Raw genomic sequence first — 15,900 nt, 5'->3', positions numbered from 1 at the left:
GGGATCGCCAAGGTAAAAGAACATCTCGGCCCGCGAAGAAGTCGAAATTTCCGAGAATAGATTGCACCGCATATAGGCCTTCTATAGGAAGCAATTACTCCTACCCCGGAGATAAGATCTCGATTTCCTACTAGCCCAGGCGTAAGAACCCTTTATTACGAATCCTTTGTTGAATCTGAAGTTATTTTTATCGGCTGCTAGCTGACTTAGTCATCGTCTCTTCCAAGACTATGCTGAACAGGTACTCGTATTTTCGGTGTGTCGTTCCCGTTTAGGGAATTATCTGTTAGTAAGGAGTGTTACGTCGACTCTTCTCGACGCATACGAATATTTAATTGTGTGATATCCATCACGTGTGGTTATCACGAGCAATGGATGCGAGAAAGAGCTAATGTATGAACGAAATCTGAAGTTGGGGAATGGTTTTTTGGTTGCAAATATGTTCGCCCATATCAGATTTAAAATAATGGACGTCCACTTTTGAAGCTATTTTCGAAGTGATCGTAGTAAGTCAAGAAGAAGAAGGATATTAGTAGTAATTTTACGTCAAGATTAGTGATAAGAAAATCTAGAACCCCATAGGCATAGATATATAATACGACAGGGTCGCTGAGCATCTTGAACGCGGCGAGTGACTCTTCTCGCATGATACCCCCGAAGGATCTGTTGTAGTCGGTCCCGATCCGAGTATGAGAGATCGATCCGGGTTCGTCAACCGACGATCTCCGGCGGCGTTAAAATTGCCGGTGATGAAATTGCGCCCTATTGTCTTTAACTAATGCGGGAGGTAAGAGTGAACCCTGTTTCTTTGATGACAATCTTGCAGATATCAGGCCTTGTGAAATATTTTTTTTTACCGATGACTCGACTGTTGATTGTCGGGAAGGAATTGAAGAAAGAAGGTTGAAGATTTTAGAAATGTCTAGGGGAATTTGGGGATTTAGTGAAGTCAATAGGCTTGTAACACCTGACGGACCGCTGTAATCCGACCTAGCGGGGAATATTATTGGCGGATTTCGTGGGGTAAGATAGCACTCCAACAAGCTGACAGTACCCGATAACCCTCCAACTTCCAACTTTGGTAAATACCTAGGTACCTAACGGGTATATCTCGACGGGAACTCTAAACTCTCATATTAAGTCTAAGTCTATAAATTCTATTAAGCCCGTAACTACCTTAAGATACTTCACTCTCTTGTTAATCTTTAATATCGATATCTACGTCTCATAAAATAATCACATTGTCTGTTTGTTTCGTATCCCCCTCCCCCCCTTCTCAAGTTAAGTGGGTACTTGCTAACATCTAATCTCAAGAAAAAGAAAAACCAAACAAGATGAGTTATGGGACATATACCGACGAGGACTGGGGTGAGATCAAACAGGATATTCCGAAAGAGACCGACCCTTTTGTACAAAAATACATCCAGGGTCGCGAGGCGCTCATAGCGCAAGAAAACAAGGAACGGAGCGGTTCGTATAAATTACTCCTTCATTAGCTAATCAGCTACCCCCTCCCCCTTTTCCTTTTTCCTTTTTCCTCACTAACGTGGCTGAAAATATTAGATGCGTCATTTAAACAGAATCTTTCTCCTATCGCCAAGCGCGCCTGTGATATTGTAGGGCGTATCCGAGAAGAGGAGAAGAATACAGTATGGACGCCACAGCTGGAAGACTCCCTCGCTCAAGAGGCCGAGAATATCACCGTACATCCGGGCATGATGTTCTCGCTATCCAAGGAACGAATGGAAAGCACGAAATTATGGAAAATTGTGCGCAGAATGCCCAAAGGGGCGCTCCTGCATGCGCACCTAGACGCTATGGTCGATTTTGATCATCTTTTCCAGAAGTTATTTGCCACTCCAGGGATGCATCTAGCTGCGGATCAGCCACTTACGACAGCCAAGGCGAAAGAAGTAGCCAAATTGACTTTCCGCTTCTTTAAAAAAACGCGCACCGAAGGTAACATTTGGAGTGCTGATTACAAGGAAGAGACACCAATCCTGCTTACACAAGTAGCGGATGCGTTCCCCGGCGGCGGGAAGGCTGGTTTCTTGAAGTGGCTTTACGGACGGTGTGCTATATCGCAGACCGACGCTGTTTCACAACATCATGGCGTCGACCACATCTGGCAAAAATTTCAAAAATGTTTCCGGGTTGTCGGATCCATTATCCACTACGAGCCAATGTTCCGCGCTTTCTTACGGCGGCTTATGAGCCTACTGAAAGCGGATGGCATTAATTGGTGTGAGATGCGATTCTCATGGGCAATGGACTACTATACAGAAGGTAGCGAAACGCCTGAATCGGATTACGGCGCTATGATGACTGTTATAGACGAGGAAGTGGCGCGGTTCCAGGCGACCGAAGAAGGGGAGGGATTTTGGGGTTTGCGAACAATCTGGGCTACGCTCCGATTCTTCTCCACACGGGACATTTTGCAAAATATGGAGCAGTGTATCACGACTAAGATCACACATCCGCATCTGATCGCGGGGTACGACCTTGTCGGTCAAGAAGACGCGGGGCGGACTCTACGCGATTTGCTCCCCGAGATCTTTTGGTTCCGCAAGCAGTGCGCCGAAGAGGGTCTCAATATCCCATTCTTCTTCCACGCCGGCGAATGTCTCGGGTCAGGTAACGCGACCGACCACAATTTATTCGACGCCATTCTCCTAGGTACGAGGCGGATTGGACACGGATTCAGCTTGTACAAGCATCCGTTGCTCATCGATCTTGTCAAAGAGAAAAAGATTCTAGTGGAAAGTTGCCCTATCTCCAATGAGGTACTTCGCCTCTGTGGTTCTGTGATGAGCCATCCTTTGCCCGCCTTATTAGCTCGCGGGGTGTCTTGCTCCATGTGCAATGACGATCCGGCAATGCTGGGGCAGGACACTGCAGGATCCACACACGATTTTTGGCAAGCCCTACAGGGCTGGGAGAATCTTGGATTGGCAGGATTAGGCAGCCTGGCTGAAAACAGCATTCGCTGGGCAGCGTTCGAGGACCAGACTGCCGAGGAGTGGAGTAGGGATATTAGGGAAGCGAGCACGGGAAGTGGGATCAAGGCACAGCGACTCAAGGAATGGGAGATCGAGTGGGAGAAATTCTGCCTGTGGGTCATAGATGAATTTGGCGAGGAATAAAAGGAGAGAGAGGGCGGGAAGGGGAGAAAAGGGGGGGCGTAAGCGTGAGAATAGTGCAGGTTGCCTGGAAGCAAATAGCGGAGACATGTGCCGCGCACTTACAAACGGGGCCGAAAGCCCACATCCCCGAGATGATTTACGATGAATAGGATGGATGGGATTACTTACCCACACGTCTTTCCATCATGGTTCAACCCAAAGGATTTTTTTTTTTTTCGAAAGGAAGGGAAGGAAAAATTTTTAATTCTTTAGATTGTTGCGGCTCTGCGACAAATGTATGACGGAACGAAGGTGACCCAAAGCCGGCTGCATATATGGTACGGTCCCGTCGCTCGCAACTTAAGGGTGGTTACAGCGGCTTACCTGCATCACCCGGTGACGCTGACGTGCAGCGGCATAGGGCAACGTATGTATGTTCCACTCAGGACGCTACATCCGCTACTTTAGGGCGTTAGGGAAAGAAAGGGATTTTATTTTGTTTTTTCAAGGCTTATATTTGGGCGAGCAGGCAAAGCAAGGGCGGGAAGACGGGACGGCACATAAATCAAGCCAAGGCCGCAGGGTCGAAGATCATGACCTAGTTCAACACACAGATTATCCTGCCTGCTTCTTCCTCATAAGGCAATCATCAATGTGTGTACGTAACCTCATGTATGTGTGTATATGCATGTATACGTCTTCGTCTCTCTAGTAAATGGTATACATGTGTGTGAGATTACATATATGTCGGAGTAGTCTGACACTGCTCACACGCAGCACCCGCCTGCTCGTACCTTAACTCATGAATGTTCGGGAAGAGGAATTACGAGTAACTTATTGATGATTGATGGAGGGTATAGTGAAAGCATCGCCAAATGATCGCGAGCCTGTCCCCGCCAGTCGGATGTCGTGCAAGTCATACTTCCATTTTGCGGTCAACGAATTGCCATCGATTGGACCTTGGCAACCAAAGGAAACTTCGAAATCGATGAAGATAGTTGGAACGTGGGGGGCACCGCCTTAATACTATTGAACCCGACTGTTTGGTAACGATTTGGCGATTACTTTACGGCCTTCGCGGCAAGGAGGGGCGGCATGGTAGGTGAATGGACCACAGTACGCAGCTCTATATGCAACCACCTTACGCTCGTGGAACACAAAGAGGGCGTAGCGTGTCTTAGCTTATACTGTCTCACGAGATCTCCTGCAATAAAGTAACATCACTCCGAGCGTGCGACAGCGGGAACTTCGGACAAGTGTTTCCTTGTCCTTGTAAGAGCGACGGCTATCTGATTCTTTAAACTATGATGCCTAGCCAGCAGGCATGTAGTCAATAGATAACTAGGTAGCACTAAAAGCTGATATGCATACAGCTCGAATATGTAATGATAGACGCTAAACAATGATTGGGACAGGCGAACACCGAATAACAATGAGGAGCAGTGTTTGCTTTTCAATTTCGCCTTGATGCATTCTGAATCATTGGTAGACAAGCCACGTAGCCCCGTGGAATAGCCGTCATAGTTGAGAAAGCGAGCAAACCAGTCGGTGGTGTCGATTGTACAAGGCCTCTTAGGCTATTCGGTCACAGAAAAGTAATGGCTACCTAGTTTTTGATGCTTGGTAGGACTATTAACGATGATTACCTTAGGTAGTCCTACTCCGCCGGGCCCCAGGTTTCGTATAGCCACTGCCGAAAATTCGTAGGTTGCACTGGTACATCATTGTTAAGGTTGGTATCTCCGAACGTATAGCGACCGTTTGCGGTTTGAAGAAGGTGTTGCATCGAGTGCCACCTAGTTTCGTCTCCGACTTGCTCGTAGTAGCGAAGCCATTGTAGTATCTGGTCGTATGGCCTTGTTACCACTTGGAATTCGACTACGGTGTGTCAGTAATCGTATTATAGGGCGATGAACATTCACGACTTACCGCCCCGGACTTCGCTGCAAATTTCGTGAAGTCTTTGAGCAGTCATACGAGTACCACGCATTCTATACTCATTCGGCCACTCGTCAATTCCTAGTTCGACCGCTGCAGCTACGAACCGCGCTACATCGACTGCGGATGTCATTGTAATCTGCACTGGACGGCCCTGTGGGTTTGTTTCTGGTACTTCGGCGGTTCCTTGCCCTACATCCACCATGTAATCTCCCTGGTTCCGAATCCGACAGGTGAGCCCCATGTCGTAGGCTTGAAGGCCACCAGGAGCAAATCGTTCGTAGAATATTCCGCAGGAAAATACGGTGAACTTCATCGGATACTGTCTTGATGAAGACCAGTGTTGGAGCTGCGCTAAGGCCGTCGAAGAACCGTTATCGAAAGGGTCAGTTCCAGCGGCTGGTCTGTGGCTGATGGCACCCTCGAATTCCGAAGGCACGAAGCAGCGCACACGAGCCCGTCTTGCTGCATCGATCAGGTTAAGTTGTTCGGCACCTGAAATCGTGGAAATCACGAGGTCGATTCCCTGGAGGGTAAATTGAAGGCGTTCGAGGCTAGTGTAGTCAACTACGGCTACTTGACAGTCGTAATTTTCTTCGAACTCCGGATGTTCCTATCAATGTATTAGCTAGCCTTAACTATGGTAGTTGTCCTGTTTCGATTACCCTTGTTGATAGAACTAGAATGGCGTAGGCGCTGCGAGATAACTCTTGAACCAGGAGAGAGGCAAAGCCTCCGGCACCCGCGATCGCGATTCGCATCATCGCCGTAGCTGAACGTTTGCCCATGGTCGAAACTAGTTGCGGGATGATGGATAATTTAATCTCGGGCTCAGGACAATAGGTTGATGGTGGTATGGTCACGTTCGTCTAGAAGAATTCTACTGCTTTTCCACCAGTACGTTGTAAAAATCTCGCACTGGTAGTTGCTACAAGAAAGATACTTGATTGTATATTAGTACCGAACCTGCTTTGATGAGTCAACCCCTGGGGCTCGCATTCTGAGTGGTGGGCGAGTAGAGGGACGGTCGGTGTCACTCGAGCTTCTGAAACTAGCAGGAGGAGACAGCCGAAAGTCGAGCCAAATACGTTTGACTGCCTACGAACTTCCAAGATGGAAGACGCCGAAAATTCGGAAGGAGGTCCTTGGACGATGCTCACGAGGTAATACGTACGTCAAGGTAACAGTCCATATGGTACAACTAAGTCGCGGGATGACCTTTCGACAAGTGGGCCTCGGTACATGTATATGGTGAACTGGGAATCCTTAAGGGGATGTCGCGCGGAGGTGGGCGATCTAAGCCGATCCCCTGAAATTATTCTTCAGTGGCACCAACAGAGCTGTCCCGGTTCACACAGTAGCAGTGAAATATGTCCACCCCGACAAGGGTTTGTGGACTCCTTCTGCAAGACCCTGGAAGATACCTAGGTAGAGCCGCGTGGGCGTCCACACCTATGGCCTAAGACCCAGTGACAAGTCCATAGACCATCGAGATTGAAGTAGGAGCTAGTGCTGCCTGACAGAGCGTAGATATCGACCCGCCTGTTGCAGGAATAAGTAGGTGTCAGTTTCGGCTCAAGGGCCACTTTGGTACCGACCCAACAGACATAAGGTAGGTCCCTACGCCTATACCGAATTACTGCATGGTGCTCCACAATCTGGGCTGCAGTCTGTGGCCCCAGGAACGGCCATGTGTAAGGGTGTGAGCAGAGAACGCTTTCGGTGAGCCTCGAGGCCTATTCAACCAATAGCCACCTAGGTAGACAGCATAGGGTGGCTCGTAATAGCAGATAATCAAGCGTGGCAAACGAATTAGAAAGGAAGACGGGAAATATCCCTAGGTCACTAAAAATATAGTGCAAGTTATCCATCTCTAGGTTGTGTGAGGAGCTCTGGGATACCCTCGACCACACTAAGGAATAAGACAGTCTTCTATAGCACACATAACCCAAGGATTGATAGAAGCGTACTTCAGTCAATTTCAAACGTACATCATGAAATTCATCGTCCTGAATAATGGCTTAACAAGACCAAAGAATAATATAAGCCAAAAAGTAGTACATGATATAAATCAGGATGGTTAGTTCAAGAATAGATCTCTCGAGTCTTCCTTACCAACAACGGTACGGTACCTAGTGAAACTCGAGAGTATAGTAAGAGACATCCACGGACTACGGTACCAAGGTAGAGAGGAATTATTAGGACAACATGAGTCAGTCCATAGTGATTAAGAAGAGGGCGGGATGGAAAAGAAGAGCCAGGGGATCCATTGTTGGTGACGGAAGATGGGACTGGCCGCGGGCCATGCCCCGGTTGGTAATAGATTGAAGGCCCCGAAAAAAATAGGGAAAAAAAATAGAAAGAGGAAAAAGCTCTAGAAATTGGGGGCCAGTGATTGGCATATAGCAAAGCTTGTCGTGCATAAGTGTAAAGGTTGCTTGTACGGCGTAGTCAGCCCTGAGGACTGGAAGCCTGGAATTTGTCTGCGGCTCTATGCTGAATTGAGGTTGATTCAGGGTTGAATCAGGGTTGATTTAGGGAGAGTTTTGGGGGCCGAAAGACTTCCTTACTACCTACTTAGACTTTCCCAGCACGCACCGTCGCACGGATCAGGCCTAGGGTATGGCGGCTCCACAGCATCCTTTTTTTACTTTTACTGTACCCAGGTACATAATACATTCGCAGCCCGCTTACAGGCTGGACTTTCCGATGTTCTAGAGATGCTAGTCACCCCTCCAGTGGCTTTTTGGGGGGTACTCCGCAGCGGGTAGTTGGGGTACGTATCCTGATACGGGCGATGGAAGCTTCACCTGATACAAGCTACGAGCTAGGTACATGTACTTACTTCAGTACCTAATCTAAGGTACATCGATGGGACAAGAGAAGATCGTTTAACTGCCACTTAGAAGGCTGCATTACATTCTTTCTCTAAACTATAATTTCCTTTTTAATATATAAAATGTTTCAATGGCATAGCCAATTTTAAACGTCGGAAAGAGGAGGAAAAAATAGTTAAATATAAAAGAGTCAAGAAAAAAGACCAAAGAAAGATATTGTATTACATTTCTAACCAGTTTCCTCGTTCGTCAGCATCTATCAAGATCACCCCGTAATATACACCATACATACCTACAACGACGCCCTGTCCCTTACAATCGACGATGTTACTTCTCTCTACAACCATGCGAGTATCCGACAAAGGAAACTGAATGATTCATCTGATCTACATACGGATATGCCCGGTGGCTGGTGTCATGTGAATTTTAACCTAAGTCTCGAAACAACAGAACTCATTTGATTCGGTATGATCATTTCGGTCAATTGCCTTATGACTGGGATCACACGAACGGACAGACGGACGGTATACTAATAGTATTTTTCTATAAGAAGATATTTACTACTGCCTAAATAGTCCTAGACAGTATCCGGGTTCTTACGTGCAGAATGCCTAGGTACCTAGGTAAATAAAAGGAAATCAATATTGCAATAGTACGATTAACCAGTTACAATCGAGAAAAGCATCTCCTTCTGCCCTATAGGGCAGATTACAGAATCAAGCACTACCCATGTAAGAGCCGCGACAGGGATAGTTATCGAGTTTGAAAATGCATGTTTCAATTATTATTCGTCCGCTGGCTGACAGCACTAATACATGGCTGACATTTTTTCGGTAATGATCGCAACCGATTACTCTTCCTGGGCACTGTTATCGAGATTTCTGAGTGGTCACTTAGTTATTTTCAACTCTGCAGCAATGAAGTGAAATTGGTTAGGTCTTATTCCATACATGAATTCATTCTATCATACCGATCCACTTCCACGTTGTTTTTATGCCATGACAAACCCTGGCTCACTCCATGTGGGTATCATAATCTCCTTCATCATTCTTAAAGAATCTTCTTATTCCCCAGTGATTCATCATCAGCAACAACTAAATGAAACCGTCAGCCTACGACTTCTTCGAGGCAGAATTCTCTGCGTCTGCCTTCTTGACAATGTCCTGTTCTGCCCCACGTTGAGTGGTCTTTCCCGCGTCATGCTGATCTTGGTAATTTGCTTGGGCGGCTTTGTTACCGGTAACACCGGCAAAAGCACCACCTACGGTACCAGTGACACGATCGGAAATGCCGCTAACGTAATCGTTGACTTGGCCCTTAGCCTCCTGCTGTTGGCCTTCTTGGTTCTGTTGACGACCCGCTGCCTTCAAAGACTGGTAGATAATGTCAGCATTGTCTACGTTCACGGATTTATTCGCTTATTTGGTTAAATAAACTTACCTCAGATCCAGCCAATCCGCCGACGAATTCCTTGGCGGAACCGACTGTTTGGTTGTATGAACCAGCGGTTCGGTCAGGGTCATCCTTGGTAACGGCGCCGGAAGATGATGCAGTGAAACCCGGAACTTTGGCAGTAGCTTGGGATGCATCATACTCGGCATCGGCCTTGTTTTGCTTGGCTTGACCCTCAGCCTATTGGGTACATCGTTTAGTTTTAAGACATTGGCATATTGCAGATTATGCTAAATTGAATCATACCTGATGAGATGTGTTACCCGTCACGCTGCCGAATGCATTTTGGACGGCTCCGGTGGCAGAGTCGACCACCGACTTGAGAGTAGAGGTGTTATCGTTGGTAGACATATTGGTAGAGTGGATATTGTAAGAGTCTTTTTAGGGTTAAATATTATTGATAAATCTTAGAGTAGATTGGTGTTGTTGTAAACTTGTAATTGTGAATGGGATCTATTGAGATGGAGGAGGGGAGTTAAGGTAATTTATATTTTATGAAAGGCAAAATCGAAATCCGTCCCGAAACAAGCATTTTCAAAGTATCTACAGCGATATCTAGATCTCAGGTGTAAGTAAGTACGATCCATGGTGTAGAGGTAAGTACCCATGCCAAACATTTGGGCTTGATGGTACAAAGGTGGAGGAGGGTATTACTCTTTTAGGAAACTAAGACGTCATTTGGTGTGGCGTTGGGTTCTTTTCGTTGATGTCATTTTTTGGATTTCACTATGTCGTCTTTCAAGCCACCTCGGACTTGTGACTGCCTAGATGTTGTACATTAGAATCACGCAAACCTGCATTGATTGCCCACTTTGATGGCTTCATTGACCCGTCTTGCCGCTGACTACGTAATTTCGTCTCTTTAGTTTCAGCCTTTCCTCTATGTTGGGAAGGTTTAGGGATGTTCTGGTGATTTCTGCGATGACGTACTTGGGGTCTCTTACGTAGATTGCCATGCGTTGTTAAACTTAATTTGCGCAAGTAGTACATGTACGTATCTTTAAGATCAAATGTACTGCACGGGACAAAAAAACGAAGTTGAGACGTACACACAGGCACCAATTCATGCGTATAAATGCAGCAATGTTATTAACTGAGTATCATATTAGTCTGCCTTGGAACATCGGGGTCATCCCGGCAGCCTGGATGGAATTGCATCCTCAGCCTTAGGAGTGCTTCCAGCAATGTAGGTGAACTACCTGGAATTCTTAGATTTTCGCGTAATCAATGTCGCAGTGACGTCACTAGAGTGACCATACAGAATACAAAAATTTCTCGACAAATTTGTTCATGAATTCATTTTTAGCACATCGTGCCGCAGGTATCAATAAACGTAACGCGTTGTCCACGACTTTTCCGGTGATCATATCAAATAACCGCAAATCCCTATACGGGCCAAGACCACACATTTCCTCGCAGCGAGCGGCGATGCTTGCAAATGACCATAACTCCTAAAATACAAGGTCCCTTAAATACCCCAATCGCCCAACTTTAGCAATTGCGAAACTGATCGCATCGACCAGATCCTAGCAGCCTTCCACAGTTCAAGCATTGACTTGGATGCAGCAAGTTCCAGGGAAAAAGAGTCATACGTTCAAATAGACCAATGGTCTATTAGTGCTGGCTCCATTCGATGGTATTCAGATCGATACCTTCCTGTACCAGTTCCCATAGAGGACTCAATTCGCGTAGGAAGGTAACACGTTCTGAAACAGCCTTGAGGACGTAGTCAATTTCTTGCTCTGTAGTAAATCGGCCAATACCAAATCTAATACTGCTATGCGCGCTCTCATCGCTATTGCCAAGTGCCCTCAGAACGTAGCTTGGTTCCAATGAGGCGGAGGTGCAAGCGCTGCCAGATGACAAGGCGATATCTTTGAGAGCCATTAGAAGAGACTCGCCCTCAACGTATGCAAAGGATACGTTAACACATCCAGGGTAGAAACTGTTTGGGTCCCCATTTTGGTGTGTGTGTTCCAAAGCCAAAAGACCATTCAGTAATCGATCAGATAGAGTCTTGATGCGCTTGGAGTCATACTGTATATGTTCGTTAGCTCCGAACGCTGTGGGAATGCTAATTAATTAAATTTATAAACAGGGATTTGTCAGACGCATTTGCTGTTTCTCAACATAGTAATCCGGTCAAGGAGCTCAGAAAGCCATGCATGTGTAAAGCGATTCATCAGTAGAAAATGAAAATAACAGGTGTGAAATACGGCTAGAAAAGGAAATAAACCCACCTCCAACTCTTGTTTGGCGATGCGACAGGCCTCGCCAAACCCTACCACAAGGGGTGGGGCGAGAGTACCGCTGCGTAGACCTCGTTCTTGACCGCCACCACTGATAATGGGTTCCAATCTGACTCGGGGTCGTCTTCGGACGTAACAGGCGCCAATACCCTTGGGACCGTAGATCTTATGGGATGAAATTGACATCAAGTCAATATTCATTGCATTGACGTCCAACGGAAGCTTTCCTACGGCCTGTGCGCCATCCGTGTGGAAGAAAACCTTCTTCTCGCGACATAACTTGCCAATCTTCTCCAAAGGCTGAATAACGCCAATCTCATTATTTACGGCCATGATACTAACGAGTACCGTGTCCGGTCGGATTGCTGCTTCTAGCTCTTGAAGATTAACCAAGCCATTAGCTTGGACTGGAAGGTATGTAACGTCGTAGCCTTCGTCCTGAAGATGTCGGCAGCTGTCGAGGACGCATTTGTGCTCGGTTTGGCTAGTAATGATGTGCTTCTTCTTGCCTGATCGTCCGAAGAATCTCGCAACTCCCTTGATGCTCATATTGTTACTTTCGGTAGCGCCACTGGTAAATATGATTTCCTTAGAATCAGCACCGATAAGCTTAGCGATATGCTCTCGCGCGTCCTCAACAGCCTTTTCACTCTCCCAACCGTATGCGTGTGTTCGTGAGTGAGGGTTGCCGTAAACGCCGACGAAGAACGGTAACATGGCGTCGAGAACTCTAGGATCTACCGGAGTCGTAGCTTGCATATCAAGATAGATGGGTCGTTGGCCTTCCTCCAAGACAGTAGCCTCTTTGAGAACTTCGGCCATCGGGCTAATGGTAGCATTCGCGGGATTACCGGGCCCTGGCATAACTAGCTCGCCTTTCTCATTCATAAAATCCTTCTTGTCTAACTTGATAGCCGTTTCAACATTGACCTGGGCATTATCTCGTTTCGTCTCCGATACGTAGCTTCTGCGTGGGATCTGCGCGGCAGTCGCGGCGACGGCTACTCTTGATATGGAGGGGATTCCTCGGAGAGGAGTGGTGTTAAAAGACTGTTTGAGACCGAGGCGCGAGGCCTGTCTTAGTGCTGTCGTAGCCACGTTCACCATGGTGGCATCAGTGAATTATTAAATGAATACAAAGAAGAGAAGAAGAGAAAAAATGGGTAGATAGGAAAGGAGGGGAAGTTGTTAAAAATCCTGGAGACTGATGGCGAATTTCAAAGCAACAGTTAAATTGTCAAAAGCCGCGAAAAAAGCTCCGAAGCTCGGGTAACGGCGTTGTAAGGTGAAAAATGGAGAAGAGCTCGGTGATATCGGTAGCGCACTAACAATGATCCATTGCATTTGATTGTTCTGAAAGCTCGGGTACCTCGGAACCCTGTTTGATTAAGTAATCCTGATGGTGGGGGTGACGCTTCCAATTGATTTAGTGCCTGCGCAGGTACGTACTTTAAGTACCGTATTGATGACGTTAGGCGGCAGCTTGGCGTAGAATGACACGGCAAAGCTTGCCGTACAACCCTACGTTAAATTCGGATTTAACGGTTTAGCGTAAGAAGGATGATGCGGATTCGCGGATACCTACATAGTTGTGTAACAAGTTTAGGTTTTCTTTGTTTCTACCTAGGTACGTAATAAGAAGATTATTATTAGTGCCTAGGCACCTACAATATGTACCTACAGTACCTAAGATAGATCCAATACTGAATTCGATCAATGTTAAACAAAACAATTTTCCTCATGATTCAGGTCTACTTAGTACCACTACCGCACGCATTTCTTACTACTTGGGTATTCCCGACTAACCTAGGTCCTTATTCTTCCTGTTTAAGGTAACGAACAAACCAAGCCACAATATTTGTCGGGTTCTTTGCGAGGCCGAGCTGAGCACTGCCACGAGAAAGACGTCGTCAGTGGATGCAGTGGATGAAGAAGGACGAGGGACCACTCACTCCTAAGCCAAGTTCAAGTTCACGACCAGCTTACTATTAATTCTTTTATCTTGTCATTCTCACTACTACGAAACCACTCTACTCTAATACTTCTTTTCCCTTCTTAACTCTTCCTTACTATTACTCTGCGATAAGGCTCGGCATAGATTCAACATTGCCAGTACTTCATACCAGAAATATTTCCAATCGAAATCAACAATACCCCGCCAATCCCACCATTTTCCCTTGGTCCCTCTATTACTTTCAAAACCTCCACTATCGGGCAGATCTCTTTAATCTCGCAGAGCGATGAGCTTCCGAGGCTTCCAAAAGAGCGTCGTCCGGGTAAGTAATATTGCGATTAAATTAGGACAATTCCCAGGCTTACCAAACCCCCCTCAACCTATAGGCGCCGCAGCAATTCAAGGCGAAGTTCAATATCGGCGAGCACTCAAAAGATCCCGTATTCATCGACGCAGAACGACGTTTCCACGAGCTCGAGGTTGAGACCAAGCGCCTTCACGATGAAAGCAAAAAGTATTCCGACGCCATTAATGGCATGCTCAACCACCAAATCGAGTTTAGCAAAGCGATGACCGAGATCTACAAACCTATATCCGGCCGCATGTCCGATCCCGACTCTATAGAGATCTCAGGCAATCCCGATGGTATCCGCGCATGCGAAGAATACGAGGCCGTTGTCAAGGATCTGCAAGAATCGCTCAAGCCCGAGCTCGAGATGATTGATTCGCGCATTATACGCCCAGCTAATGAACTGCTTGATGTGCTCAAGGTCATCCGAAAAACTGCGACGAAGCGCGAGCACAAGAAGCTAGATTTCGATAGACACAATGCGACACTCAAGAAATATCAAGACAAGAAAGAGAAGAGCGCAAAAGACGAAAAGGCACTATGGAAGGCCGAAAGTGACGTTGAGCAAGCCACCCAGGAGTTCAATTATTTCAACGATCTGTTAAAAGATGAACTACCGAAGCTGTTCGGTCTTGAGCGCCAATTCATCAAACCACTATTCCAATCTTTCTACTATATGCAACTTAACATCTTCTACACCCTGCATGAGAAGATGCAACATTGCGATATCGGATATTTCGACCTAACACTCGATGTTGAAGAGGCTTTCATAAAGAAGCGGGCCGATATTCAAGAACAGACTGAACTGTTGACCATTGTTCGATTCAAGACCAGCGGCCAGAAGAAGCCACCACCCAAGTATGGAAATAAACCAGCGGCGATCGAGGCCGGACCCGGTCCAGCAGGATTACTCACAGCAGGCCCTTCCTCTACGCCAAGTCTAGCGTCTACAAAATACGGCCAGCAATCGCAGGCCGAGGTTGTAGAAAACCCTCCGCCGCCATATTCCGTGGCAACACCCGCCCTAAAATCACCCATGTCTCCGCCCTTGAATAGCCCCAAGTCACCGGGATTGGCAGCACTCGCAGCAGGGAAGCCGAAACCCCCTCCACCAAAGCCAAAGCCGAGTCGACTCAGCGGAGCACCGGCGGTGGAGACAGTTACGGCTCTATACGATTACTCGGCCCAGGCGGAAGGCGATATTAGTTTTAGGGCGGGGGACATAATAGAGATTGTCAATAGGACACCGAATGAAAACGAATGGTGGATTGGTAAATGCCACGGGAAACAGGGTCAATTTCCAGGTACGTCCCCATTTACGATATTCTATACTCTCTAGCTAACATCCATATTCCAGGAAACTATGTTAAAGTCGGTTAGAAGCCTACATTACAACCGTCGGATCGCCAGAGATCAGTCCGACCGCAACACAATTCACCAAAAAGTACTTAGCGGGGGTAAACGGGTTGATATAGGCCGGCTACATAAACTCGGTTATTAGGCGTTGATTTTATCGGCGATCGAGCAGGGTTACCTTCGATGATATCAATTAGCAAAACATTGGATTGTCACTGGAAACTTTGCTGGACCTCGTAGGGTAGAAGGGGGCAGAGTGACAAAGGAGGTATTCTCGTAGCAACAACTTACAGTATTACATGAACACCCCAGAGCATGGAACACAATTATCATACCGGGCGGCCTCTTGTATTCATTAGCGAGTCAAGAGCACGACATGTCCGTTGGTAAAGCCCAACTCAATCGAGATTTAACCATGGCAGAACTTATTAGCATCCTAGGCATACGACATGGCATGGAGAGGCAGACTTGAAAGAGTTAAGCACCTATCAATAAATAAAAGCATGATTAATAATAACATATTCTTGCCTAGGTACTTCCTTTAAACGCCTCGTAGATACAATATGTCGACCCGTAATTATTGTACAGCCGGTGAAGATCATTTACTTGCTTGTCACCAACGCCCAGAATCCTTCAATAACCA

General features: G+C 46.6%; 5 protein-coding genes across 5 annotated transcripts; 2 read left to right on the top strand and 3 right to left on the bottom strand.

Annotated features, from left to right (window-relative positions):
• Window positions 1-917: 917 nt before the first annotated feature.
• On the top strand, window positions 918-3,349 carry F4822DRAFT_212301 (Metallo-dependent hydrolase). The gene is made up of 3 exons (XM_051453880.1): window positions 918-1,243; window positions 1,315-1,470; window positions 1,564-3,349. Exons 2-3 carry the CDS (start codon window positions 1,335-1,337, stop codon window positions 3,141-3,143), a joined length of 1,716 nt encoding a protein of 571 aa, XP_051315535.1. The 5' UTR covers window positions 918-1,243; window positions 1,315-1,334; the 3' UTR covers window positions 3,144-3,349.
• Window positions 3,350-4,306: 957 nt separating this feature from the next.
• F4822DRAFT_212289 (NAD(P)-binding protein) lies at window positions 4,307-6,075 on the bottom strand. The gene is made up of 3 exons (XM_051453878.1): window positions 5,726-6,075; window positions 5,052-5,673; window positions 4,307-5,000 (listed from the first exon to the last, which is right to left on the bottom strand). Exons 1-3 carry the CDS (start codon window positions 5,846-5,848, stop codon window positions 4,780-4,782), a joined length of 966 nt encoding a protein of 321 aa, XP_051315534.1. The 5' UTR covers window positions 5,849-6,075; the 3' UTR covers window positions 4,307-4,779.
• A 2,566-nt stretch (window positions 6,076-8,641) lies between these two features.
• On the bottom strand, window positions 8,642-9,893 carry F4822DRAFT_212272 (uncharacterized protein). Its single transcript, XM_051453877.1, has 3 exons — window positions 9,596-9,893; window positions 9,338-9,529; window positions 8,642-9,270 (listed from the first exon to the last, which is right to left on the bottom strand). Exons 1-3 carry the CDS (start codon window positions 9,698-9,700, stop codon window positions 9,010-9,012), a joined length of 558 nt encoding a protein of 185 aa, XP_051315533.1. The 5' UTR covers window positions 9,701-9,893; the 3' UTR covers window positions 8,642-9,009.
• A 513-nt stretch (window positions 9,894-10,406) lies between these two features.
• Window positions 10,407-12,919, bottom strand: F4822DRAFT_399583 (cysteine desulfurase). The gene is made up of 2 exons (XM_051457784.1): window positions 11,590-12,919; window positions 10,407-11,386 (listed from the first exon to the last, which is right to left on the bottom strand). Exons 1-2 carry the CDS (start codon window positions 12,703-12,705, stop codon window positions 10,964-10,966), a joined length of 1,539 nt encoding a protein of 512 aa, XP_051315532.1. The 5' UTR covers window positions 12,706-12,919; the 3' UTR covers window positions 10,407-10,963.
• A 702-nt stretch (window positions 12,920-13,621) lies between these two features.
• F4822DRAFT_212216 (BAR-domain-containing protein) lies at window positions 13,622-15,698 on the top strand. The gene is made up of 3 exons (XM_051453876.1): window positions 13,622-13,874; window positions 13,939-15,205; window positions 15,259-15,698. The coding sequence occupies exons 1-3, from the start codon at window positions 13,839-13,841 to the stop codon at window positions 15,279-15,281; spliced, it is 1,326 nt and encodes a 441-aa protein (XP_051315531.1). The 5' UTR covers window positions 13,622-13,838; the 3' UTR covers window positions 15,282-15,698.
• Window positions 15,699-15,900: the final 202 nt, after the last annotated feature.

This window comes from Hypoxylon trugodes (assembly GCF_022578975.1).
Source record: "Hypoxylon trugodes strain CBS 135444 unplaced genomic scaffold F4822scaffold_4, whole genome shotgun sequence".
In the NCBI taxonomy this organism is placed as follows: Eukaryota; Fungi; Ascomycota; class Sordariomycetes; order Xylariales; family Hypoxylaceae; genus Hypoxylon; species Hypoxylon trugodes.
The sequence above is the reverse complement of the archived record's forward strand: the minus strand, read 5'-3'. Positions and strand labels throughout refer to the sequence as shown.